The 26,006-nt window shown below is 45.7% G+C and overlaps 1 protein-coding gene and 2 long non-coding RNA genes across 3 annotated transcripts; 2 read left to right on the forward strand and 1 right to left on the reverse strand.

The window, feature by feature from the left end:
* Positions 1–38: 38 nt before the first annotated feature.
* Positions 39–6,698, forward strand: LOC129633813 (uncharacterized). The gene is made up of 3 exons (XR_008705313.1): positions 39–162; positions 4,269–4,466; positions 6,084–6,698. It is a non-coding gene; the product is annotated as an uncharacterized LOC129633813 (long non-coding RNA).
* On the reverse strand, positions 2,365–6,752 carry LOC129633814 (uncharacterized). Its single transcript, XR_008705314.1, has 3 exons — positions 6,677–6,752; positions 6,044–6,148; positions 2,365–3,124 (listed from the first exon to the last, which is right to left on the reverse strand). It is a non-coding gene; the product is annotated as an uncharacterized LOC129633814 (long non-coding RNA).
* A 7,472-nt stretch (positions 6,753–14,224) lies between these two features.
* TLNRD1 (talin rod domain containing 1) lies at positions 14,225–23,023 on the forward strand. The gene has a single exon (XM_055555736.1). The coding sequence runs from the start codon at positions 16,076–16,078 to the stop codon at positions 17,162–17,164; it is 1,089 nt and encodes a 362-aa protein (XP_055411711.1). The 5' UTR covers positions 14,225–16,075; the 3' UTR covers positions 17,165–23,023.
* Positions 23,024–26,006: the final 2,983 nt, after the last annotated feature.

Consider the following 26,006-nt stretch of genomic DNA (forward strand, 5'->3'; position numbering starts at 1 on the left):
CCCCGTCCTATTTCCTCGGGCCCACCTCCGGAAGCCCCGCCTCCTCCGCCATTTTGGCTCCGCCCCGCAGCCGCCTCCCGTTGGTCCAGCATAGGCGCTCTGCCCAGTGTGGCGCGCTCCTTCATTTTCTGCCAGCGATCGACCTTTTTCCTCTCTTAACGAGTAAGTCAGGTCCAAAAGTTCCCTCAGAGCCTCTAGGAATCCTCCAACAGCGCCTCACGAGGCCTCAGGTTTTCGCCTGTGAATTGAAGTGGAGCTGGAAGTTCTGGGAGCTCATTTGCTCCAAGAAAGCCCGTTTCACGAAGTCACACGCTTCTTCTGAGTCTCCTACAATTTCCTTTAAAAACGCCAGTGGCAGGTTAAGCAGCTTTCTCAGAAGATCACAAATAGATTGGGCCCAGTAATTTGCTGTTCAGTAGAAAGAATTCAGTCCGTCTCTCAGTATTATTGTCATCTCTTGAAACTGAAAGTTGTTTTTTTTTAAATCATTACTTTTCATTTGTAAAACAACTTCAGTATTTCTTCTGATTTTAACCTCATATTGGCGGCTCTGTCTATTCCTTTTGAAGGTTGAATTATTCTGTTTTTTTGTTTCTTGCCTTAAAAGATTCAGGCCAGAAATACTTTAAAATTCCACGGATTTTAAATGGTTGATCTGCTGACTTTAAAATTTTTAATTGGATGAGAAAGACACGAATCCCTTACTGTAGCTGTAAAACATTCGACCATTGTACAGTGTGTTCTCTTCCACACCAGCCACAATTCTGTCCCACACAAACCAGTTATCACTCTCTAGAATATTGTATACATTTTTCTGTATATTTACAAACACCAAAGTGTCTCTGAAAACGGTTTTGTTGCATTTATATGTGTGTTTATGTCAGCATGGGCTTCCCTGGTGGCTCAGAGAGGGTAAAGAATTGCCTGCAATGAAGGAGACCTGGGTTCGATCCCTGGGTCAGGAAGATCCCCTGGGGAAGGGAATGCAACCCACTCCACTCCAATATTCTTGCTTGGAAAATCCATGGACATCAGAGCCGGGTAGGCTACAGCCCATGGGGTTGCAGAGTCAGACATGACTGAATGACTGATATGCGACCACACTACAAGTTGGTATGCGTATTAGCATTTTAAGGGTTTTTGACTTAGCAATATGACATGAAGTTTGACTATACTGCAGTATAGTATCCATTGATTTTTTAAAATAATTTTTTATATGGACCATTTTTAAAGTTTTTATTGAGTCTGTTACAACATTGCTTGTTTTATGCTTTGGTTTTTCAGCTGCAAGGCATGTGGGAATCTTAGCTGCCTGACCAGGGTTCGAACCCTCATCCTTTGCATTGGAAGGCAAAGTCTTAACCACTGGACTGCCAAGGAAGTATAGTATAGTACAGTATTAATAAAATGTAGTATTAATATACCTGTACTTTATCTCCTTATTACTCTGTTCATGGGTGCATGCTAAGTCACTTCAGTCAGGTCAGTTGTGTTAGTCTCTCAGTTATGTCTGACTCTCTGCGACCCCATGGACTGTAGCCAGCCAGGTTCCTCTGTCCATGCAATTCTCCAGGCAAGAATACTGGAGTGGCTTGCCATTTCCTCCAGGGGATCTTCCCAACCCAGGGATCGAACCCACTTCTCTTATGTCTCCTGCATTGTCAGGCAGGTTCTTTACCACTAGCACCACCCCAATTTTTATGCTATTACCAAAAGAAAAAAGCCATAATAAACCTCTTTACTTCTGCCTGGTGTTATGGACTGCATGGTATCCTCCCAAATTCTGTATGCGGAAGCTCTAACTCTGGTACCTCATAATGTGACTGTGTTTGGATCTCTAAAGAGGGAATTAAGTTAAAATGAGTTGTTGGGGGTGGTCCCTAATCCAATATGACTGGTATCCATACAAAAGAAGAAATTTGGACACAGTGATATATAGAGGGATCATGTGAAGACACAGGGAGAACATGGCCATTTACAAGCTAAGGAGGGAGGCATCAGAAGAAACCAACCCAACCTTGATCTGGGACTTGCAGCCTCCAGAACAGTGAGGAAATAAATTTCTGTTGTTTATTCCAGCGGTCCCCAACCTTTTTGGCACTAGGGACAAATTTTGTAGAAGACAATTTTTCCGTGGACCAGGGGCAGGGGCAGGAGTTTTGGGATGACTCAAGTGCATTTATTTATTGTGCACTTTATTCCTATTAACATTGCATCAGCTCCATCTCAGATCATCAGGCATCAGCTCCCAGAAGTTTGGGACCCCTGGTTTAAGCCACCTGGTCTGTACTTTGTTGTTGTTGTTCGGTTGCTAAGTCATTTCTGCCTCCGTGACCCCACGGACTGCGGCACGCCAGGCTTCCCTGTCCTTCACTGTCTCCTGGAGTTCACTCACACTCATGTTTATTGTGTCAGTGATGCTATCCAACCATCTCATCCTCTGTCGCCCCCTTCTCCTCTTGCTCTCAATGTTTCTCAGCATCAGGGATTTTCCAGTGAGTCAGTTCTTTGTATCAGGTGGCCAAAGTATTGGAGCTTCAGCTTCAGCATCAGTCCTTCCAATGAATACTCAGGGTATTTCCTGAGTATATAATCCTAATTTCCTTTAGGATTTTTTTTAATTATAATGACATTTTATTTAAATAGTCACAACATCTGACACTTCAAAAAAAGATACCGCTAATAAATAACAAAAGTGGAAATACTTATCAAAGTTAAAACAGACATAATGTTTAGCTGAGAATCACTTCAACAGAGTAAGGCTCTAAAGATACCAGACAATGATTTCCTTTAGGATTGACTGGTTTGATCTTGCTGTCCAAGGGACTCTCAAGAGTCTTACACCCTAGCAAACTAACATATCTTGCTCGGATAGATTATAGGCCACATATAAAACAAAACTGAGTTTGTAAAAAAAAAAAAAATGATTTAAATAAGACAGAGGCCTTTGTGGTTATTGTTTGATTTTTCTCTCACAAAAGCAGCTGGAAACTGAGCATCTAGGGCTTGTATTTTTGTTCTTTGATCATCTGGCACCCTGCCTCTTCTCTCATCCTGCTCCCTCATACTGGTCTGTGGCGTCCATCTTCAAGGTCACAAGTTCAAGGTCAAGATGACTTTCATCCTGAGGAAGGAGGGAAGGAAAAAAGCCAAAAGGAAAACACTTTTTAATGGAGTCATCTTCCTTTAAGCAGCCTATTTGGATGTTCCAGAGCACTTCTATTTACATCACATGGGCTGGAACCTAGCCTTCTAAGGGAGGCTATCTACATTGTCATCCCAAATAAAACTGGGATTTTGTCATTAAGGGAAAAGAGGAAGTGAAAGTTGAGCAGTAACTAGTTAACAATGTCTGCTTCACCTTCACACTTCTAGGACTATTGATGTTAAAAGGGCTTCCACTGTGGGATGGCTGATACCCTGTATCTATATTTGTTGTTGTTTAGCTGCTCAGTTGTGTTGGACTCTTTGGGACCCCATGGGCTGCAGCACGCCAGGCTTCCCTATCCTTCACAATCTCCCAGAGTTTCCCAAACTCATGTCTTTTAAGTCAGTGATGCCATCCAGCCATCTCATCCTCTGTCACCCCTTTCTCCTATGTATACGCTATGCCATTTTCTATTGTCATTGAGCAGAAACAACTCATAAGAAAAAGTTTTTTTCTTTTCTGAAATCATAGGGGAAATGTCATAAGCCTTCTCCCCAGAGTGCACTGCTCCACCCAGTGGCTCAGTGCCTGTCCTGGTGCAGTCATGCTAAAAAACATGCACAGCTGTGGTCGGTCATGTGCTCTGCTGGGAGGGGTCACCCTGGTCATTCATTTTGCCAGCTGCTAAGTTAAGGTGTAAAAGTGCTGGGGTTCCTGGTCCATTGTATCTAATGATACAGAAAAAAAAAAGTCATTTAATGTTTTACAGAAGTTGTTGGGATTGTGTTAAAAAATAAAAAATCCCAGGACTAGTTTCATCTAAGGAGGAAATGAATTCAGTTTATTATCCAGAGGAATGAAACATGTGGACTGATTGTATTTTCACCCATCTGATGTTTGGAACTGATTCAGTTCAACCCCGTGATAATGTATTTTAACTAAGGGTGTGTGTGTGTGAGTGTCACTCAACTGTGTTCAACTCTTGGCCACCCCACGGACTATAGCCCACCAGGCTCCTCTATCCATGGAATTTTCCAGGCAAGAATACTGGAGTGGGTAGCCATTCCTTTCTCCAGAACTAAGGGTCTACTTTGTTTTTATTTTTTTGCCCCACCACAAGATAGGTGGAACTTCTGGGACCAGGGATTGAACCAGCATCCTCTGCAGTGGAAGTGCAGAGTCTTAACCACTGGACCAGCAGGAACGTCCAGGGTCTACTGTCAATCAAGAACCAGATGGGCACTGATAGAAAGATGAATATGACAAGGTTCCTACACTAAAGAGCCTGCAAACTAGCAGAGGAGATTAACAATCCACAGTAAGTATAATGCAGATTTCAAGAGGTCCTTGTTATCATATGATGATAATAATAGGGGGAAACCCTAATTTTGGAATTGCATCATTTGTCTGAGGTCCCACAGCTAGTGAAGTGGCAGGGAAAAATCTGAACCCTGGTCTATGGATGAAGAGGTTTATCTTTCTCCCAGCATAGCACCATTTGGGTTAATCATTGAGGCACTCAGGATAGTTGAACTGGAGGCCAGATGAAAGACCCATCAAAAAGGAGTCTGGAGGCAGGAATACCCAGATGGGATAAGAATGTGAACCCGGGGACACCCTTGGCAGTCCAGTGGTTGAGACTTCACCTTCAATGCAGGGGATGCAGGTTCAATCCCTAGTCAGGGAACTAAGATCCTACACACCCAAAACATAACACAAAAGCAACATTGTAACATATTCTATAAAGAAAAAAAGTGTGAACCTGGTCTGAGGGCATGTAGTAAGGCAGGAGAGGAGGAGCCAGAAGTGAAAGAGACTGCATGGTGGTGGCTTAAATGAGGCCACCATTGCCCTGGGGTTTAATATTAACCTTGCCTCTAAGAGGTTCAGTGGCTGCAAATGGTAAAATCAAATCTCCCACCAACTTTCCCATCTTAAGGTGGCCTCAGCTGGGCTCCTTCTGGCTAGTGTCATACCACAACATGAGAGGGATTCCTCAACTGGGTCCAGCCTCAACTGGTCCACCCTCAACTGGAGGGTCCAGCAAGAGTTTCTAGCAATATATATATATATATATATATATATTTTTTTTTTTTTCCTTTTTACTGTGCGGGGTCTTCATTGCTGTGTGCAGGCTTTCTCTAGTTGCAACGTGTGGGCACTGCTCTTCATTGTGGTAGGCAGGTTTCTCACTGAGGTGGCTTCTCTTGTGGCAGAACATGGACTCCAGGCACACAGACTTAGTAGTCACAGAGCGCGAGCTTAGTTGTTCTGCGGCATATGGGATCTTTCTGGACCATGGTTGTAACCCATGTCCCCTGCATTGGCAGGCAGATTCTTAACCCCTGAACCACCAGGCAAGTCCTCTAGTGATATCTGTAATCAAGCAGGGGTGATATTCAAAATACTGAAAAACTGGAATGGCATGGTTACCAGCTTATCAGAACTCAGTCCTGTGACCTGAAGGGTACAGCTCGGTTCCGCAGGCTCTGTGGTGCCAAATATTAAGTGGGAAGAAGGTCCTGAGATTGGGTCTGAGGTGGAGACAGGGGAGAACATGACTGTTCTTTTTTAAAATTTTTAATTAATTTATTTATTTGGTTGTGCTGGGTCTTAGTTGTAGCACTCAGGATCTTCCATCTTCCTTGCAGCACATGGGATCTTTAGTTGTGGCATACAAACTCTTAGTTGTGGTGTGCAGTATCGAGTTCCCTGACCAGGGATGCAGCCAAGCCCCTGCATTGGAAACGTGGAGTCTTAGCCACTAGACCATCCAGCAAGTCCCTATTTATTATACTTTACTTTTGTACTTTTTAACCCAATGCAAGAAGAATCACCACATATCTCATATGATTTATATCACATATAAATCATATGAGGTTTATATTTACTCACATGTAGCAATGAACTGATGATCTTTTGACAACAATTCCAGATTTCCAGGAGAGGATGTGATTGGCCCAGGCTGAGGTGCATGTCTGTTCCTGATAACCATCATTTCTTGTGAAAAGGAGAGCAGGACTCATATAATTAAATCAAACACTTAAAATTTGTGTTTTGCTAAACACCATGAAAAAAAGCTAAAAAGCACACAGTAAACTGGGAGGAAAACTCCAACATGGTAGAGAGAAGAGTATCATACAGATCAGTATGAAAAAGATGAACTTTCTGATTGAAACATGGGAAGAGAGAGGAATCATATTTTTATTTCTCCAAAATAAATAAACCTGTTTGCATATGAAAAAGTACAGCAGTGATTATCTCAGTAGATATCAAAGAAATGCAAATTCAAATAAGACGTAATTTTTTTGCCTATTGGTGGGGCCAGAATAAAAATTAGGATAGTGTACATTGTTGGCAAGACTCAGGAAAAAAGCATTCTCATTCTCTCAAGGGGATGGAGACTTTCTGCATGAAAATTTGGTGAAATGTATCGAAACTCTTAACTATGTAATTCCACTTCCAAGAATGACTCTGAGGAAATAGACAATGAATATAATAGAAATGGTCATAATCCACAGCACTTACTATGTGGCAGGCACTCCTCTGAATGCTGTACATGTATTTCTTCACTTATCCACTGTTATCAGTCCTATGTAACACTCTGTAAGATGAGAAAACAGGAGCCACCCTAAATGTTCAACTACAGTAGGCTGAAAAATCCACATTTACAATGCAAAACAATGCAGTCATTAAATGTGATGTCATAGATGTATATTTATTGACATTGAAGATGTTTATATTATTAAATGACAATGTTATGGTATTAAAATGATATGTATATGTATATATGGGGAAATAACTGCAAATATATCGTGGCTATTTCTAAGCATGGGATTTTAAGTCACATGTATTTTTTATTAGATATTTATTCATTTATTTATTTGGCTGCACCAGGTCTTAGGGGCCATGCAGAATCTTGTACTTGTGGCATGCAGGATCTTTCCTTGTAGCATGTGGTATATCACTGTGGCGTATGGAATCTAGTTCCCTGACCAGGGATGAACTCGGGCCCTCTGCAGTGGGAGCTCGGACTCTTAGCTAATGGACTACCAGGGAAGTTCTGTAATTAGTTGTATTTTAAAAGGGGTGGGAAAGTGAAAGTGTCAGTTGCTCAGTCATGTCTGGCTCTTTGCGACCCTATGGACTGTAGCCCGCCAGGCTCTTTTGTCTGTGAGATTCTCCAGACAAGAATACGGGAGTGGGTTGCCATTCCCTTCTCCAGGGGATCTTCCTGACCCAGCAATTGAACCCAGGTCTCCCACATTGCAGGTAGACTCTTTACCATCTGAGCCACTAGGGAAGCCCAAAATGGGTAGGGGATGCACATAAATGCACTGATGCTTCCCAAATACTGAAAAGTCTAAGCAAAAATTCTCAGAATAATACACTTAATTAAAATTATCTATAATACTGCAATTGCCTTGAAAATTTAGGGAAGTGATTTGAATTCATCTCCTAAGAGGAAAAGGTATGAATTTTATCTGTGTTATCTGAAACATCTCCTATACTTTGCAGCACAGATAGAGGCAATTATGTTTAGAGAATTTACAATCTCTCCAAAGAACTCGTTTCCTGGGCTCTCCAAGACAAGTTGTAAGGGAAGTGGGCTGAACACACCTGCTAAGCAAAGGCCTAGCATTCAATCCAAGAGCTGTGAGCTCCAGATCATGATCACACACAGGCCGAGCCCCTCTGTGGGTTTCTGAAGGTCCATAACTTTCTGTCCATTACTCAGTAAGAGCTGTGGGCAACCAGGATGTTGGTTCATGGAAAGGAGAACCTTCTTGCAGGGAACTGCAAACGAATTCATTAAATTATTTATTGATGACTATGCAATACACTGGTGACTGGTGAGAAAAGTATCATCAGTATTTTGGAAGCATCAGTGCATTTATGTGCATCCCCTACCACTTTAAACATGCAATTGATTATAGGACTTCCCTGGCAGTCCAGTGTCACAGAGATGCACAGATCATGTCCTGTTTTTAAAAGGATGACAGGGTGGTAGGGAAAGTTAAGCAGACAGTTACAAATACACTATGCTAATGGCCAGGCACAGAGCACAGTAGGTACAAGGGGGCAGAAATGCTTGAGTCTGTCTAGGGGTCATGGAGGCTCCATGTAAAGGAGCAATAAAGCTAGTCATTCTGTGCATGCATGCTTAGTCTGTCTGACTCTGCAACCCCATGGACTGTACCCTGCCAGGCTCCATGGAATTCTCCAGGCAAGACTACTGGAATGGGTTGCCATGCACTCCTCCAGGGGATCTTACCCACCCATGGATTAAACCCGAGTCTCCAGCCCTGGCAGGCAGATTCTTTTATTGCTGAACCAGGGAAGCCCTATACTACTATAGCCAAGTATTAATATTATAAGAATACTAATTTTCTAATATCTGTAGCTACTGACTGGACATGGAACAACAGACTGGTTCCAAATAGGAAAAGGAGTATACATCAAGGCTGTAAATTGTCACCCTGCTTATTTAACTTATATGCAGGGTACATCAGGAGAAACGCTGGGCTGGAAGAAGCACAAGCTGGAATCAAGATTGCTGGGAGAAATATCAATAACCTCAGATATGCAGATGACACCACCCTTATGGCAGAAAGTGAAGAGGAACTAAAAAGCCTCTTGATGAAAGTGAAAGAGGAGAGTGAAAAAGTTGGCTTAAAGCTCAACATTCAGAAAACGAAGATCATGGCATCTGGTCCCATCACTTCATGGCAAATAGATGGGGAAACAGTGGAAACAGTGTCAGACTTTATTTTCTGGGGCTCCAAAATCACTGCAGATGGTGACTGCAGCCATGAAATTAAAAGACGCTTACTCCTTGGAAGGAAAGTTATGACCAACCTAGATAGCATATTGAAAAGCAGAGACATTACTTTGCCAACAAAGGTCCTTCTAGTCAAGGCTATGGTTTTTCCAGTGGTCATGTATGGATGTGAGAGCTGGACTGTGAAGAAAGCTGAGCGCTGAAGAATTGATGCTTTTGAACTGAGGTGTTGGAGAAGACTCTTGAGAGTCCCTTGGACTGCAAGGAGATCCAACCAGTCCATTCTAAAGGAGATCAGCCCTGGGATTTCTTTAGAAGGAATGATGCTAAAGGTGAAACTCCAGTATTTTGGCCACGTCATGCAAAGAGTTGACTCATTGGAAAAGACTCTGAGGCTGGGAGGGATTGGGGGTAGGAGGAGAAGGGGATGACAGAGGATGAGACGGCTGGATGGCATCACTGACTCGGACGTGAGTCTGAGTGAACTCCGGGAGTTGGTGATGGACAGGAAGGCCTGGCGTGCTGCGATTCATGGGGTCGCAAAGAGCTGGACACAACTGAGAGACTGAACTGAACTGAACTGATTTATGTGCTAGAATATAAATTAGTCAATATAAATAAATAATAAAATTATAAAAATAAAATTATATATAATAAAAAGTAATAAAATAAATTAGAATTATACAACAATAAAATAAGATTAAAAATAAAATGAAATAATAAAACGTAAATCAGAAAATAGTCAGGCGTGACTGGTGTTAGGTGTCTGGGGAGCCTAGATCTCAGTACTTATTTTTTCTCCCCTACAGAATTCTGGAAAATACATCCAAAGGTCATTAACCAGCAGGGAAATGGGGTAGAGAATTTATCTGTGAAAGCAACCTTGACTTCCATGTAGGGCTTCCTGGTAAATCAGACTACAGAAAATTCCAGATCTTGGAAACTGAAGACACAGGTATAACTGTCATGCTATGACAGGCCCTGCACACAGAGGGAGGGAGGGCAGGTAGGGATGGGGGTGGATATGAGAGTGGATAGGTGAGATCCTGCCCAGGTGGTTTTACTGTATAAGCACAAAGTATACCAGAGAGAAAGAGGACGATGAGTAAGGAGAGTGACCTGTCACCCTGTGACCCTGCTCCGTAATGAACCACGGGCCAATAGATGTCACTCATGCATCACCTGTGGAGAATGACTAAATCTGGGGAAAAGAGAGTAGGGGGTAAATTTTCCAGATACAAATTTCTCTCCTTTAGAAGAGACATTGAAATGAAGATATTAAGGAAGATGCTTAGCTATATGTTAGAAAGAATGCCTGAGAATGAATTGGCCCACCTATGACTACAGAGCCCCACAGGGGCCTTCCCTGGTGGCTCAGTGGTAAAGAATCTACTTGCCAATGTAGGAGAAGCAAGAGATGTGGGTTCAAGCCCTGGGTTATGAAGATGCCCTGGAGAAGGAAATGGCAACCGACTCCGGTATTCTTGCCTGGGAAATCTCGTGACAGAGGAGCCTGGTGGGCTACAGTCCAAGGAGTCTGACAAAGCTGAGCATGCATGCACGCACAAGGACTATTACGATCACAAAAACAAAACAGGAACACTGCTTCAAAGGTTAAGATACATTAGGGCAGGTGGCACCGTAGACCAAACACAGCTTGGTTGTTAGTCTATAAAGTCTGCAGTGTCAGTGTTAGATATCAAACCTGGTAGGGCTAGATACATACAATGGAAAATTATTCAGTCTTGTAAGGAAAGAAAAGGGACCTTCCTGGTGGTCCAGTGACTAAGACTCCAAGCTCCCAATGCAGGGGGACCAGGTTCAATCCCTGGTCGGGGAAGTAGATCCCTCATGCTGCAACTAAGACCTGATGCAAATAAATAAATATCTTGTAAAATAATAATAAAAAAGGGGAGAAAATTCTGACACATGTGACAGTATCAGTGAACCATGAAGACAGGATTCTAACTGAAATAAGCCAGACAGAAAAGGAAAAATATTACAAGAATCCGTTTAAATAAAGTACTTAGAATAGTCACATTTATAAAAATACAAAGTAGAATAGTGACTTCCAGGGGAATGAGAAGTTATTGTGGAGCGGTACAGAATTCAGTTTGAGGAGATGCCAGGTTTTTCTGAAGACAGATGGTGGTGATGGTTACACTGCAAAGTGAATATACTTAACAATGTGGAACTGTGGCTACGTTCACAAAAATGACCGAGGTGGTACCACGATCTAAGAAAATCAGAAGCTCCCACTGTTGTCTTTGTGTGTTCAGTCACTCAGTTGTGTCTGACTCTTTGTGACCTCACGGACTATAGCCTGCCAGGCTCCTTGGTCCATGGAAATTTCTAGGCAAGAATACTGGAGTGGGGTTGCTATTTCCTTCTCCAGTTGTCTTATACCTGCTGAAAGTCCAGGAGGAGGATGTACCTACTAGAACAGGTAAAGAAGGAAGAAAAACATGCTTCCAACAATCTTGCCCCTCCTGACCTTGGCTTCCTCCCCAAATCCTGAGTCAGCTTTCTATTTGCATCTTGTTTGCTCACTTATTTATTAAATGCCTACTAAGTGTTGGCCTTGAGCCAGGCACTGAGAAGACATTCTGCTGGGGCTAAGCCATTTTCTGCACAGCTCCAGCTTCCTCTTGTCTATTCCAGTTGCTTTCCCTTAGCCACTCCTTCAGCCCAAATCTTTACAGCTTTCTTCTCTGTTTTCATTTTAATGAAAAATACTTTGGTTCACATATTTTAATTAAAAAAAATTTTTTTTTTAAATTTTGGCTACACCATGCAGTATGTGAAATCTTAGTTTTCCAGACAGGGTTTGAACCCGTACCCCCTACATTGGAAGCACAGAGTCTTAACCACTGGACCACCAGGGAAGTCCCTTGTTAAAAAAATTTTTTTAATTGTTTTGGCATATTTTAATTTTAAAAGAAGGCCTTCCCTGATGGTGTAGTGGTAAGGAATCCATCCACTTGCCAATGCAGGAGACATGGGTTCGATCCCTGGGTTGGGAAGATCACCTGGAGAATGAAATGGCAACTTGTCCAGTATTCTTGCCTGGGAAATCCTATGGAGAACCTGGTGGGCTATATATAGTCCATGGGGTCACAAAGAGTGTGACAGGATTTAGCCCTAAACAACAATAAAATTTTTTAATGAGAATTAGAAATAATGGGTGGAGTTTTCTAAAGAAAATGCCCTTACTGCAGAGAATCCAGGGACAGTCCCAGCCTTCCTCTGTTAATCAAGTTAGATAAAAATATGCTACAGCAACAGACAACCCTTGGATCTCAGTGGCTCCACAATGAGTTTACTTTTTGCTTATGTGACCTGTTCAACACAGTTAGTAGAGGGGGTCTGCTCCATGGTCACCGAGGCTTATGGTAGTTGCACCACCTAGGACACAGTTTTCTGAGCAGTGACAGCAGGGGAAGAGAGTAGAGAATTAGTTTGGCTTTCCCCATCCTCCATCTGAGACAGCCCACATCCCTACCATTGACATCTCAAGGCTCAGGACTGATCACATGGTCCCATCGAATGCAACTGGACTGTTTGGTGAACAGTACTCTATTCTAGTTTCTTTCTAAATCTCCCTATTTGTTTATTTTGACCACACCATGTGGCATGTGGGATCTTAGTTCCCCAACCTGGGATGGAACCCATGCCTCCTGCATTGGCAGTGGGGCGTCTTAACCCCTGGATCACCAGGGAAGTCCCTCTAGTTTCTCAACTCTGCTTGCACTATACGAATAGTGTAGTCGTGATGACCTGTTTTCCTTGTTGCCCTTTTTGGACTCTACTCTTCAGAAGAGGTCAAGCCCTCACATTATTTTGTAACTGTGCCTGCCACGGGGCCTGGCATAGGCTAGGTGCCCTTTGTTTGTAGAGCGGATAAAAGATGGTAGAAAGTAAAGGGGACCCAGAGGAAGGTAGTCAGTACTGGGAAGGATTTGTTTAGGAAGAGGTGCCATATGTGATAAATGAAGCCAGGAGGGCCAAGAAACCAATTCCATCCGATTTTAAGAGCTAAACCAAATGTCACTGAATATAGTGGGATGTTTTATGTGTCACAGATCATCGTTGGGATTCAGAAATTCCAACAATGACAACCAAAGAGAGTGCACATGTAGAAGCAAAGTAGGACCCTAGGCAGCACCAAGTGGCTTTGGAAAAAAATCCTCTGATCCCAGAGCAGTTTTATGAATTAAAAAAAACTGTGTGATGTGAAGGGAAGGGTCTGACTTTCTCAGAAGTTTTCAGAACTAACTAAAACCAGGGTGCTATTCCTAGGTTACCTGGAAAGTCCTTGATTTATCCAATTGTTTTTCTCTGATAGAGAAATAAAAAGGATCAACCCTACAGAACCACTGCTAGTTTAGAAAATGAGCAGTTTTATAGGCCTCAGTTTGCAAAATAAGTAGGTTCATATAGAATGCAGAAGATATACAAGGACCCTTTAAGTTATAAGCAGGGTGACCATTCAAGTTTGTCTCTGTTGTTACTGGTTAATTTATTATTAACATGTCTCACAGTTAGTCTCAAAACTGTTTGTTTGGACAATAAATTGCAAGGTCATCCATCCCAGTTAAAAGTGACAACTGGATGGAAAAAGGTGACACTACGTTCTAGAAAGGGGCAGAAGAACAAACATTTCCACTGGCTGAAAACACCCAGCTTGTGCTGGGCTGGGCACCTAGACGGCCTGTTTCAGGGCTAAGAAGTGGGGGGACCCCTGGGACCCTGGCGGGTTTGGGGGATGAGGGAAGCCTGGATGCTTCTAGCACTTCCTGAAGAGCAAGGGCTGGGTCAAATGAGAAGGAGGTCGGCGGTTGGCTCCTTGCCCACGCATTTGCTATCTTCCTGACCTTGGGAAGGCGCATAAGGCATCTGACCATCACTTTCCTAATATGTAAAATGGGGGTGTTTACCTCCGAAGGCTGCTTCTCTTTATTTAACTGTTGGTCACTATTCTTCCATTATGCTGCTGACGACATATAAGTTATGGGAGGGCAGACTGTGCCAGTACAGGCTCATAATTCTCAGAGCTACATTTATGAGCCAAGTACTCAGGCAGTCAGTGCACAGTATCTGATTTCCAAAGGAGAAAACGGAGACTTGGAGAGAGAACTTGTATAAGGTCACACAACTCATACATGGCTGGGGAAGACTGACCCCAGGAAAAAAAGCTGGTTCAAAGCTCACGCTCTAACTATATAAGGGCTATTGAGCTGAAGGGAGGAAGCCGCCAGCGGCCAGCTCTACTCTTCTCAGACTCCTATCTCCCAGGGCTCTTTGCTCACCCGCACAGTCCCTCCAGGATCGCACCCTGGAAGAGGAGCAAACACAACAAAGGGCGGAGGAGAGCCTGGCCGACCGATCGACATCCCACAAAACGCGATGACAGGACCCCAGCACACCACTCGGCGATGGTGCCAAGCGTCCTCCCTTCGGTCCAGAAAACAGGCCACCTTTGAGACTTGCTCCCTGGGCGGGGAGGAAGCGCGGAGCCCCCGGGTCGGGCTGAGAGCTTACGCAAGCCCAACCGGCGGCTGTGCCCGAGTCTCCCAAGGGTGGGCGCTGAGCCCCCGGCCCGGACGGGCCTCCCTCCGGCCCGCTCCCCTGCGTCTCAGCCGGGGACCACCGGCCCGGCGCCCGCGGCGTCCGCGCTGGGCGGGGGCGTCCTCCCGCAGCCACCCAGCTTCCCGGGGGAGGAGCAGCGCATCGCGCAAGCATCCGGGAGCGGCGGAGGGGGCGGGAGGAAGGGCGAGAGGAGGAAGCGGGATTTAAACGAAAGGCGGTGACGCCACACAAAAGATTTCTATAGGCTCCAGGGAGGTTACGGCCGAGGCGGCGGTGGCGAGCCCGAGGGCGAGGCGCGGACGGGAAGAGGAAAAGCTTCCAGCGGCCCCGGCGGGCGAGCGGGCGGCGGCGCACCCACGGCCGTGCTCCGAGGTGAAGCCGCGCGGGGAGAGGAAGCGGGTGTTTTCCCCTCTGCCTTTCGGCCCCCGCCCTTCCTTTCAGTTTCTCCCGGCTCGCTCGGAAGTTGGAGGTTGACAAAAATGGCAGGAGCCGGGGCCCGGGCGGGTCTCTGCAGCGCCGCGGGGACCTTCTGAGTTGACCGGGCCGCCGGGGAGACGCGCGCGGCGGCGTCCGATGCTCAGGGCCCGTGGTCCCGGGAGAGCTCAGCCGCTGCGGGCCCGAGGCGAGGAGGAGGCGACGGGGATGGACTCGCGCCGACAGCCTGCGGCGGGCCGTGGGGCGCGCGGTCCGGGAGGGCGTGCCGCCTCGGCTCCGGGCCGCGCTCTGTGAACCGGCGAGGCGGGAAGGGGCCGCCGCGGCGCCCGGCACGCCCGGGCGTGGCGGGCGGGCGAGAGCGCGAGCGGGGCGGCCGCTGTGCGCAATCAGTGCAGGCTCCCGCCCGACTGACTCGGCCGCGCCAGCACCGGCCACACCCTCGGCTCTGCTGCCGCCGCTTCCCGAGAGCGGGAGGCAGGAGATGCCCACGGGGCGGCCGTGCGTCCCCGAGGGCCAGCCCCGGCCGCCGTCGCGGGGAAGTGCCGCCCGGCGGGGTCTGGACGCCTGAAGCCCACGTGCGCCGCCGAGCCCGAGGTGGCTGACAGCAGAGCCTGCCGGAGCCGCCGCCCGCGCTCCTCCCCGAGGAAAGGATTTTTATTTCAAAGAAAGGAAGGAAGGACAACTCCCAGCTTCCCTCTCCCGCCCCCCCTGCCCCGGCAGTCGGACCGGGCCATGCCCAGGAAGGCGGCGGCGGCGGCGGCAGCAGCAGCAGCCCAGCAGAAGGGACTTTCCTGGCACTCCGGCGACGAGGAGCGCAGACAGTGAGTTTGCTCTGCCCCGGTTCATGGTTCCTGCAAGCCCTCCAAGAGGCCGAAAGCTGCAGCCCCTCACCGCGCCCCGAAGAGCCTCCTGCGTTCTGTGGCCCCCGGGCCCGCTCCGCGCCGCCGGGGCTCCGGCAGCCGCAGCCCAGTGCCCTCTGCCCGCGGCGGTGGATGGCATGATGGTGCGGGGAAGGCACCGCGGCCTTGGCCAGCTGTGTCGCGACGGCCGCGGGGGCGGCGGCATCGGCAGCGGCGGTGGTAGCGGGCTCCCCAGCGGCATGCCAGTGCCCCCCGGGCGCGATGGCTAGCGGCAGCGCTGGGAAGCCCAGTGTCGAGGCGGCTTCTCCGGCTCCAGCGAGCGCCGTCGGTGGGGCCTCGTCGCAGCCGCGGAAGAGGCTGGTGTCCGTCTGTGACCACTGCAAAGGCAAGATGCAGCTGGTGGCCGACCTGCTGCTGCTGTCGAGTGAGGCGCGGCCCGTGCTCTTCGAGGGCCCCGCCTCCTCTTGCGCCGGCGCCGAGTCCTTTGAGCAGTGCCGGGACACCATCATCGCGCGCACCAAGGGGCTCTCCATCCTCACCCACGACGTGCAGAGCCAGCTCAACATGGGCCGCTTCGGGGAGGCAGGGGACAGCCTGGTGGAGCTGGGAGACCTGGTGGTTTCTCTGACCGAGTGCTCCGCCCACGCGGCCTATCTGGCGGCTGTGGCCACGCCGGGCGCGCAGCCCGCGCAGCCGGGCCTGGTGGACCGCTACCGCGTGACACGCTGCCGCCACGAGGTGGAGCAAGGCTGCGCCGTGCTGCGCGCCACCCCGCTGGCCGACATGACCCCGCAGCTTCTGCTCGAGGTGTCGCAGGGCCTGTCGCGCAACCTCAAGTTCCTGACGGACGCGTGCGCCCTGGCTAGCGACAAGTCCCGGGACCGCTTCTCGCGTGAGCAGTTCAAGCTGGGCGTCAAGTGCATGAGCACCAGCGCGTCGGCACTGCTGGCCTGCGTGCGCGAGGTGAAGGCGGCGCCCAGCGAGCTGGCGCGGAGCCGCTGCGCGCTCTTCAGCGGGCCCCTGGTGCAGGCGGTTGGCGCCCTGGTGGGCTTCGCCACCGAGCCGCAGTTCCTGGGTCGCGCGGCGGCCGTGAGCGCTGAGGGCAAGGCGGTGCAGACCGCCATCCTGGGAGGCGCCATGAGCGTGGTGTCGGCATGCGTGCTCCTGACCCAGTGCCTCAGGGATCTGGCGCAGCACCCCGACGGGGGCGCCAAGATGTCGGACCACAGGGAGAGGCTGAGGAACTCGGCCTGCGCCGTGTCTGAAGGCTGCACCCTGCTATCTCAGGCTTTAAGGGAGAGGTCTTCGCCCAGGACTTTACCGCCAGTGAATTCCAATTCTGTGAATTAGCACCCCCCCCACCCCATCCCCTCCCTGTTCCATCCCCCCAACCCACTCCCAGGCTAAAGGAAGATAACATATTTTCTGCCCTTTTCCATTTATACCAAAGAAATCAACGGTGAAGCTTCCCCCCTACCCCCCCGCTCCGTTAAATGCTCGTGAGGAATCTTCAGAAGGCAGGGCCATGCATACATGCCATTTATGCACGCATTCTGAGGGCCCCTGTGCCCCACCAGCCCAAGCACAGTAGGACCAGCAGATGGAAGATGTGACATCTGCTGGTTGCGGGGTTAACCCCCGCCCCCTACCCCAGCTCCCCTTCCGGGACTCCTCAACTAAATTTTATTATTAATTGGGCAGGAAGGAGGTCGTGGGTTCATTTCTTTTTTGGTCTTTTATTTTCTTCCCTAATTAAAAGAAAGGTTACCTCAGTTTTCACTCCTTAGACATGGATGTAGCTACCTTTTGTTTGTATGTTGTTATTTTTTTAAGCAGTCGTGATGGATTAGGCGTATACTTGGTGTGGAAAGAGTATGACTTTGCCATGTGATTTGCAAATGGGGGGAGAAAGCTACTGTGAGTGTGTGTTTTATTTTTTAATTTACACTATAGAGTGATCCCCCCCGCCCCATGTCAAGTTTTTACCTTGCATGTACTGGAGTATTTATTTCATCTATTAAAATGTTATGTTTCTCAGATGACTTTCTGCAATGATTGTTGATTTTTCAATAATTGTAATGTTGCAGGCTGCCTGTCATTCCTGGAAAGGCACCCTAGAAAGGTTTCGCTTCAGTAATAGTGAGGTGGGTCCCCTTTATGCTTTTTCCTGAAGAGTTAACTTATTTGAACAGCCTAGAATTCAAGAGAGAACTGTTTGTAAAAAGAAAACTGTCCCCTTGTAAAGGCAGGGGACACATACAGTGGTTAGATTACCTATAGTGCTAGGTTGGCTGTTAGGGTTTTCTTTGTTTTTTTTCTGTCTTCTAGTTTGTCCTGGAAAGTAATTTTGCATCCATTGTTCCCTTCTCATCTTTCTGTCCTAATGAACAGGGTTCAGGCTAACTGCAGTCTGATTTGTATTCTGCCTGTCTTTTTCAGATTAAGGCTCTTGCTAGTCCCATGTGGAATGCATGTACGGGAATCCGTGTGTGGACCTGCAAAAATACTGTATATCAAATGAGAGTATGTAGACAGGTCTGTTCAGACAAGAACCAACTGCTCTTGATTTTAGAAAACCAAACAAATGTAGACTGTTCTAGAGTGTTCAGTGGAGGGGGAAGTATTCTGAAAAGAGTGGTAATAACTTTCTAGACCCAGGGCATGAAGGCAGGCAAAGGGGTTATCTTTGTGACCTTGGTTTAAGATACGCCCCGGTTGCATGTATGTTGGATGCTTTGTTCAGTGAAATCTGGAATTACTTTAAGGTAGCGGGTCCTTTCTGCAGACAGTTTTAAGAAAAAAATATTGGGGGAGAGCTGTATGGTTTTACTGAACCTAGCTAACTTTTGAACATTTTCCCACTGAAAAAAACAACACATGTATTTGCTGTGCCTATCCTCAGAGAGCTACGTGGATAAAACTAGTACATGCTTTAAATTTGCTCAGTTTATTTATTTTTTTTTCTTGGGATTTGTTGTGCCTAAACCTTTGCAGTTGCCACAGAGCTGAAAAGAAAAAGATTTTTCTACTGTGATGTGTTAGAGAGAGGAAAGTTATAGTGATTGTTTTTACTTGAATGACTGTATTTATTACAAGAACATTGTATTCAGCATGTAGAACCTCTTTAAATCTGTGTTGGGTTATTTCAGTCCTTGAGCTTCTCTGAAGTAAAGTGGTTGAGTGTATACATTTTTAAAAGCGGTCAAGGGAGCTGTTCTTTTTCTGTCTTAGATCCTGGTAGATTTAAATTTCTGAAGTCTATAAAAGATGAAAATGACCTTGAATGCTTATTCCTCTCCCCCGGCCCTTCTTTAAGTCTGGATTGGTCAAGTTTAGGAAGCATTTAAGGGGAGAAAACCTACCAAACCTATGTGCCAGTGACAGTCCTGCTTGCATATAGGAATTTTTACTTTTATTCATTGGATTTCCATAAGTAATGCTGACATTTATAATTGCATGTTTCCTTTAGCCTGTGCAGATCACAAAGAGTCAACTGAATGGAACATAGTAAAATAAAACCAGAGCCAGAAATCTGCAAATTTGGTATCTGATTAGGAAAAAAAGAATTGCCAATTGTTCCTTGGACTCATTCCTTGCAGAAGCAATTTTCAGGACAGTGCAAGCCAAAAAAAAAAAAAAAAAACAAACCACTTTCCCTATCTACTTGGATGCAGTTAACTAGTTAGTCACCAAATTAATTTTGAAGCTTCTTTTCCTCTTAGCCAAGTGACCATTGCTTTTAACGTTTCTATGTATTAAAGATTTTTGGACTTGTAGTTGAAATCTCTGTCGACTGAAATTGATCAAAGATTCCATTATGTGTTGACCTCTTTTTTTCTCCCTCTATCTCTAACATAAAGTTTAGGATTTTTCATCCAGCAGGTGGCTTAAAGTGAATTCCACTTGTATTTTTTCAACAAGCTTCAGGAAAGTAGAGTGAGGAATGCACAGTATCTCTGTGTGTCTGTATCACTTGGTTAACTGGGCACAAATCTTGGATATTTTAACTTTCTCCTGATATATTGCTGCTGTTCTTTAGTCGTTAAGATGTGTCCAACTCTCTTCCAACCCTGTAGACTGTAAGCCTGCTGGGCTCCTCTGCCCGTGGGATTTCCCAGGCAAGAATACTGGAGTGGGTTGCCATTTCCTTCTCTAGGAGATCATCCTGACCCAGCGATCAAACCTGAATCTCCCGCTTGGCAAGCAGATTCTTTACCACTGAGCCACTTGGGAAGCCCACTTCTCCCAATGTACCAAGCAGCTAAACTTGTTTTTTAAATAGCCCTGATTTTGTGAAAGCATCTCAGACCTATTTCATTGGGTTTAATAAGGGCAGCAGAGATACTGGTTTCAGGAATAAAATCACAGTGGCCTGATTTTTTTTTTTTTCCCCCCCAGATTAAACCACCCTAGAGTTAATTTAGACAGCTATCCTTGAGCTCTTCTGACTTCTGAGGGCAAGTTTTCTTAAACACGGGCTTAATGGGCACCATCCTGACTGAGAATGTTGGAAACCTTCCTTTGAATGGTCCTAAGAGAAGGAAATGATTATGGCACTGTTCTTGGAACAGAAGCCATTATTTATGACAGTCAGCTGAAGTAAATGGGACAAAAGGCTTTCAAACACAAGACTTCACTAGGAAAAAAGCATAGCTGTCTTTCCATGGTTGTTTAAGCCTGGCCTTTTTCTGTTACTCTTTCTGGGTTGATGTAAGGAAATGCAAAAATTACGTGTTTATGTGTTTCGAACTCCAACCTCATCTCCACCCCAGTTGTTGTTTTTTTTAGTCACGTTTCTAAAAAATATCTAGAGTTCATAATTCTGGAAGCATCATTTAAACCTGATTGGTTATTTTGCAGATACTCTTTTTTAAAGCTGGCATAGGGATCTAAAATATTTGACAGTTTGAAGCAGCTAATTTTAACAGAAACACCTGTTTTGTTTTTTTTCCCCCAGAATGAATGTGACTATGGTAACATGCAGATCAGGCAGAGGATTTGAAAAATGCCTGCCAAAGCCTCTTCTGAGCTTTGCTCAGTAAACAGGAGTTAGAGAAGAAATCTCTGAAGCCCTAAGTGGTACTTTCACCATCAGGCCATCCCCTGGCCCGTGGGTGCTTAGAATTCTAACTCCTGGAAGAGCCATGAAGGAACCCACCTCGGGTTCCAGGATGGACACAGGTACCTGTGTTCCCTACAGGCAAATTCTTGTCTTGATTGAAAAAAAATTTTTTTTTTCTTTTTTTGCATGAGTATGTGTGAAATGAATTGGCTTCTTTTATTGAAAGCAGGGTTTTTATTTGGGATCATTTGTGTCAGTAAATTGTCTGGTTCCACTCAGTGGCAGAGGATTAAAGATTGGATTGATCTGATGCTGCAGGGAGAAAAGTGTTACTTGTATCTATGATTGGGGTTGATTTAATTGAACTGTAAAGCCCCTTCAGGTCAGGGATTGTCATACTTGGCACATGTGCATTTGTTTTTTTTTTGTTTTTTTTTTAAGTAAATGTGTGTCAATACCTGCCTCAAGTATAGCCAAGTGTGAAAGTGTTAGTCACTCAGTTGTGTCTGACTCTTTGCAACCCCTCTGGACTGGGGCCCGCCAGGCTCCTCTGTCCATGGGATTTCCCAGGCACGAATACTGGAGTAGGTTGCCATTTCCTCCTTCAGGGGATCTTCCTGACCAAGCGATGGTACTCCTGTCTACCTGCATTGCAGGCAGATTCTTTATCATCGGGCCACTAGGGAAGCCCACTTTTTTTTCTGGAAATGAAAGTTACAATGGGCCTTTGTTCAGCAGCTGTAGAGCAGGGGACCAGCAGTATGTGCCAGCCACTGTCACAGGCCCTGGGGTCCAGCTCTGAGGGGTCATGGTTCCTCCTTTTGTAGAAAGTCGGGTGCTGCTCCAGACTTGATCAAGGGACTGGCAATAACATCCCCATCATAATCCTGGGCCCTACCTCTGGCCTATTTCTGTCAGCAACATGGGGTGTGGAGCAATCTGAGTCTCCTCCAGCCTTCCCAGGTGTTTCTGACCCAGGCCCAGTCTGCAAGGCCTGCCGGTTCTTTTTTATTCCCTGTGGACCCTGTAAGATCTCAGTGCTTCTGTATCAGGAGGTAGCCGCATTTCTACAAGTTTCTTGTTTGCTCAGGTGTTTTTTTTTTTTTTTCTCCTGGATATTTCAAGCCCTTTTCTTCACTTAAGATAATTTAGGCTCTCCTGCCAATTTGGAATTGGCGGGTTTTTCTTTTGGGGGTGTGTGTGTGTGTGTGTGTGTGTGTGTGTGTACACAAGTATAGAGTCCTTGTTCTCTTAACTCCCTTTGGAGATGAACTGAAGTCATGTAATAGTAAACTGGCAACTTGGCTTTCTATGTTTTTGCATGCTGTTGACTCTTGTCCTAGAAAACTGGAACTAGCAGACAACCTAATTAAAAATCAGCCCTTCAGCTCTTTGGCTGCCCAAGAAAGAACACTTTGCTCTTGAGTTTGTAAAGTACTTTATTCAGAACCAAATGAAGCATACAGACTTATTCCAAAGCTCATTTTAGGGAAAAGCCAAAGTTTGCAATATACTCAGGAAATATGTTCTTGAAGCCCAGTCATGCACCAGGAATTAGGAGGATCTTTTAGATCCTTCAAATTCACAAGGGTGGTCCCGGGAGCTGGCTTCAGCACCAGCAGATAGCAGAATCTTGGCCCCACCCTTGACCTACCCAGTAATATCTGCTTTGTCAAGATCTCCATGGATTTCTGGGCACACTCACTTTGAGAAGCACTGCTTGGGGAGATAATATGTAGCCACCATGGCCAAATCCTTGCTCTGCTCTTGACTGTGGGAACCTAGGCATTTACTATGTTTATTTCAATCTTTTCTGTTTATCGTGTGTGTTCATGTATGTGATGTAACTGGCTTCTTCCAGCAGTCTTGTGAAGTAGGCAGGTATTACTCACTGTACGTGTCATCTAAACATTTGTACTTCGGTTTTCCTGTTGTGAAAAATATTTATGATGAATTCCCATGAAGTGCAAGACCTCCAGAGTAGTCCTATCCACTTACAAGATGATCGAAAATATTATCTGAAACACTTTATGTTAAAGTCGGTTTCCCCTAAGGATCTTCTTTTTTACCCTTACGGTAACTTGACACAGCAAATACATTGTGATGTCCTTGAGGAGGGTGCAAATAAAGAGCATAGCCCTTTCTAAGTCTTCTGTTCTTCTCTGGGGCAAACCTATCTAGATTCTTGGAAACGTTGGATGTCTAAAGTTCTTCAAAATGTCAAACTTCCAGGAAGTGTTTAAATGCTATTTAGGTTTGTTAGTACAGTTTCATTAATAGCAAATATATTTACTGATTTCAAGCTTTATTCTAAGTATTCACTAATAACTTACTTTATTTATTTATTTTTGCTGAAGTAGGACATAGAGGACTTTTTAAAAAGTCCTCTTTTGGGAAAAGAAAAAATGTTAGTAGCTCAGTTGTATCTGACTCTTTGTAATCCCATGGACTGTAGTCCACCAGGCTCCTCTGTCCATAGAATTTTCCGGGCAAAAAATTGGAGTGGGTAACCATTCCCTTCTCTAGGGGATCTTCCCAACCCAGGGATGGAACCTGGGTCTCTTGCACTGCAGGTGGATTCTTTATCACTGAGCCACCAGGGAAGCCTCTATGCATTCAAGGTTAATGAGCATATTGCCCTGAAAATGTTTCTGCCAAAATTGCAGTATATCACCTAATGTGGTTTATGACTTCCTTCTAATTTGCCCAAGTTTGTTTTTTTTTTTTCCACCTGTGCCCCCTGCAGTTCAAGTGTGGATCCCCAAGCACTGGACTGCCAGGGAATTCCAAATTTGCCTGTTTTAGATGGCAAAGATACTGATCCAGTAGAAAATCACACATTGGTTGCCTTAGGTATAGGAGACCTGCCTTCATGTCAGACCCCTAGAAGTTAGATATTACAGGAAGCATAGGTCAGTTTAGTGCTTACTGAGGCCCTTTCCATTTCAAGTTTGGCCATATGCTTCCTGTTCTAAAATGAATGGGTAAGTCATTCCAGTACCTTCCTTGAGATAGAATTCTGATATAAAAGTTTTTCTAAAAGTTTGCTTGGAGGCTAGGTTTTACTTAAATGTTCCTTCTTCGGTAAGTTCCATGATAAAAATATTTTTAAAAACATACATATGATTCTAGTTTTATCAATTGGAACTTCATTTTAAGGTATGTAGGCATTTTAGTAATGCTATGAGAAGTTGTCCATAGAACTGACAGAAATAGATCATCTGATATTTCACCTGTCTTGATGGAGTCATGTTGTTCATATTGTTTAGTCACTAAGTCATGTCCAACTCTTGTGTGACCCCATGAGTTGTAGCCTGCCAGGCTCCTCTGTCCAGGCAAGAATACTGGAGTGGGTTGCCGTTTTCTTCTAGAGGAGATTTTCGAACCCATGTCTCCTGCACTACAGGCAGATTCTTCACCAGTGAGCCACCAGGGAAGCCCACCTTATATAAGAGGAATGACTCAAAGCCACACAGCATTCCCAGCAGACCCAGAAGCCCCATCCTTTGTCATCCTCAATAAAATCAGTTTGTGATGTGGTTTGTTTTCCAGCAGAGATGTTTTCCAAGTATACCTTCCTTTTGTGTTACATCTATGTGGCTACAGAAAACAGACCTGAGAAAGTGTGGCTCCCAAAGGACTCATTGAAGAGTAGGATGTAGGTGTTGCCGTGATGCACCAGAGCATCTTCCCTTTTAGACAAAGTAGATGGTTTCAGTATCATGGGAGTTGATTCCTTCCTGGGCATCTGAGGATTATTCACTTTAAACGCTCCAGGGAAAAGTTTTAACTATATATATATATGAAAAATGAAAGCCCTTTTCTGGAGTAGCCAAGGATTTGGTGTCCACAGCAGGTTCTGGAACCAGTCCCCCATAGATGCAAGAGATGACTGTATTTGCAAATCTTTGACCTCCAGAGTACCTCATTTAATTTAAATAAAATATTCTCCATGTAAGCTAAAGTCCTCTCATTAAAACCCATCATCCATATCAGCAAGATAAGCAAGCAGGTATTTAGGTAGATGGGGCTTTCCAGGTGGTGCTAGTAATAAAGAACCTCCCTGCCAATGCAGGAGGCAAGGGACTCGGGTTCGGTCCCTGGATCAGGAAGACCCCTGGAGGAGGGCACGGCAACCCACTCCAGTATTCTTGCCTATAGAATCCCCTGGACAGAGGAGCCTGGTGGGCTATGGTCCATAGAGTCACAAAGAGTTGGGCATAACTCTTGTGACTTAGCACAGCATAACACATTTAGGTGGATGTGTAGGTAGACAGGTAATAATCAGAAGGTGGGTTACAAAATAGAGCCTTGTTAAGTCTCAGGGCTGAGAAACTAGATGTGTTTCTACCTTCTTAACACTTTGAGAAGTGAATTCTGCAGTGTCCGGTGGAAATTCATTTCAGTTTTTTGAAGCATTTCCTAATTGCCTAACCTAAATTATTCCTCCTCCACTGTTCTGGCCCATTTTTTTTCCAGCTGAAAAGAGAACGGCTCCCATACTGCTTAGAGAAGATAGGACGTTAATTGATGCCTCAGGGGATGTTGATTACTGGGACTCTTCACACATCTCCAGTGGCCGTTTCTTAAGACTGATCCTGTCCTGGGAGCTGGGAATATGGAGATAAGCTTAAAATACAGAACAAGTGATAGAAAGGGAGTACAGATTACAAGAGTTCGAGATAAGCACCATAAATACTGTCAATGAGAATCCTCTAGTTTAGGTCTTTGGCTATTTGTGATCTTTGTAGTTTCTTGTTATTGTTCAGTAAGTTGTGTCCAGCTATTTGTGACCCCATGGACTGCAGCACATCAGGCTTCCCCGTCCATCGCTATCTCCTAGAGTTTGCTCAAACTCATGTCCATTGAGTTGATGCCATCACATTCTGTCATCCCCTTCTCCTCCTGCCCTCAGTCTTTCCCAACATCAGGGTCTTTTCCAATGAGTCAACTCAGGTAGCCAAAGTACTGGAGCTTTAGCATCAGTTCTTCCAATAAATATTCAGAGTTGATTTCCTTTAGGATTGACTGGTTTGATCTCCTTGCTGTCCAAGGGACTCTCAAGTGTCTTCTCCAGCACCACAGTTTGAAAGCATCAGTTGTTCTGCGCTTAGCCATGCTTATGGTCCA

The sequence above is a fragment of the Bubalus kerabau genome, chromosome 19 (assembly GCF_029407905.1).
Source record: "Bubalus kerabau isolate K-KA32 ecotype Philippines breed swamp buffalo chromosome 19, PCC_UOA_SB_1v2, whole genome shotgun sequence".
Classification (NCBI taxonomy): Eukaryota; Metazoa; Chordata; class Mammalia; order Artiodactyla; family Bovidae; genus Bubalus; species Bubalus kerabau.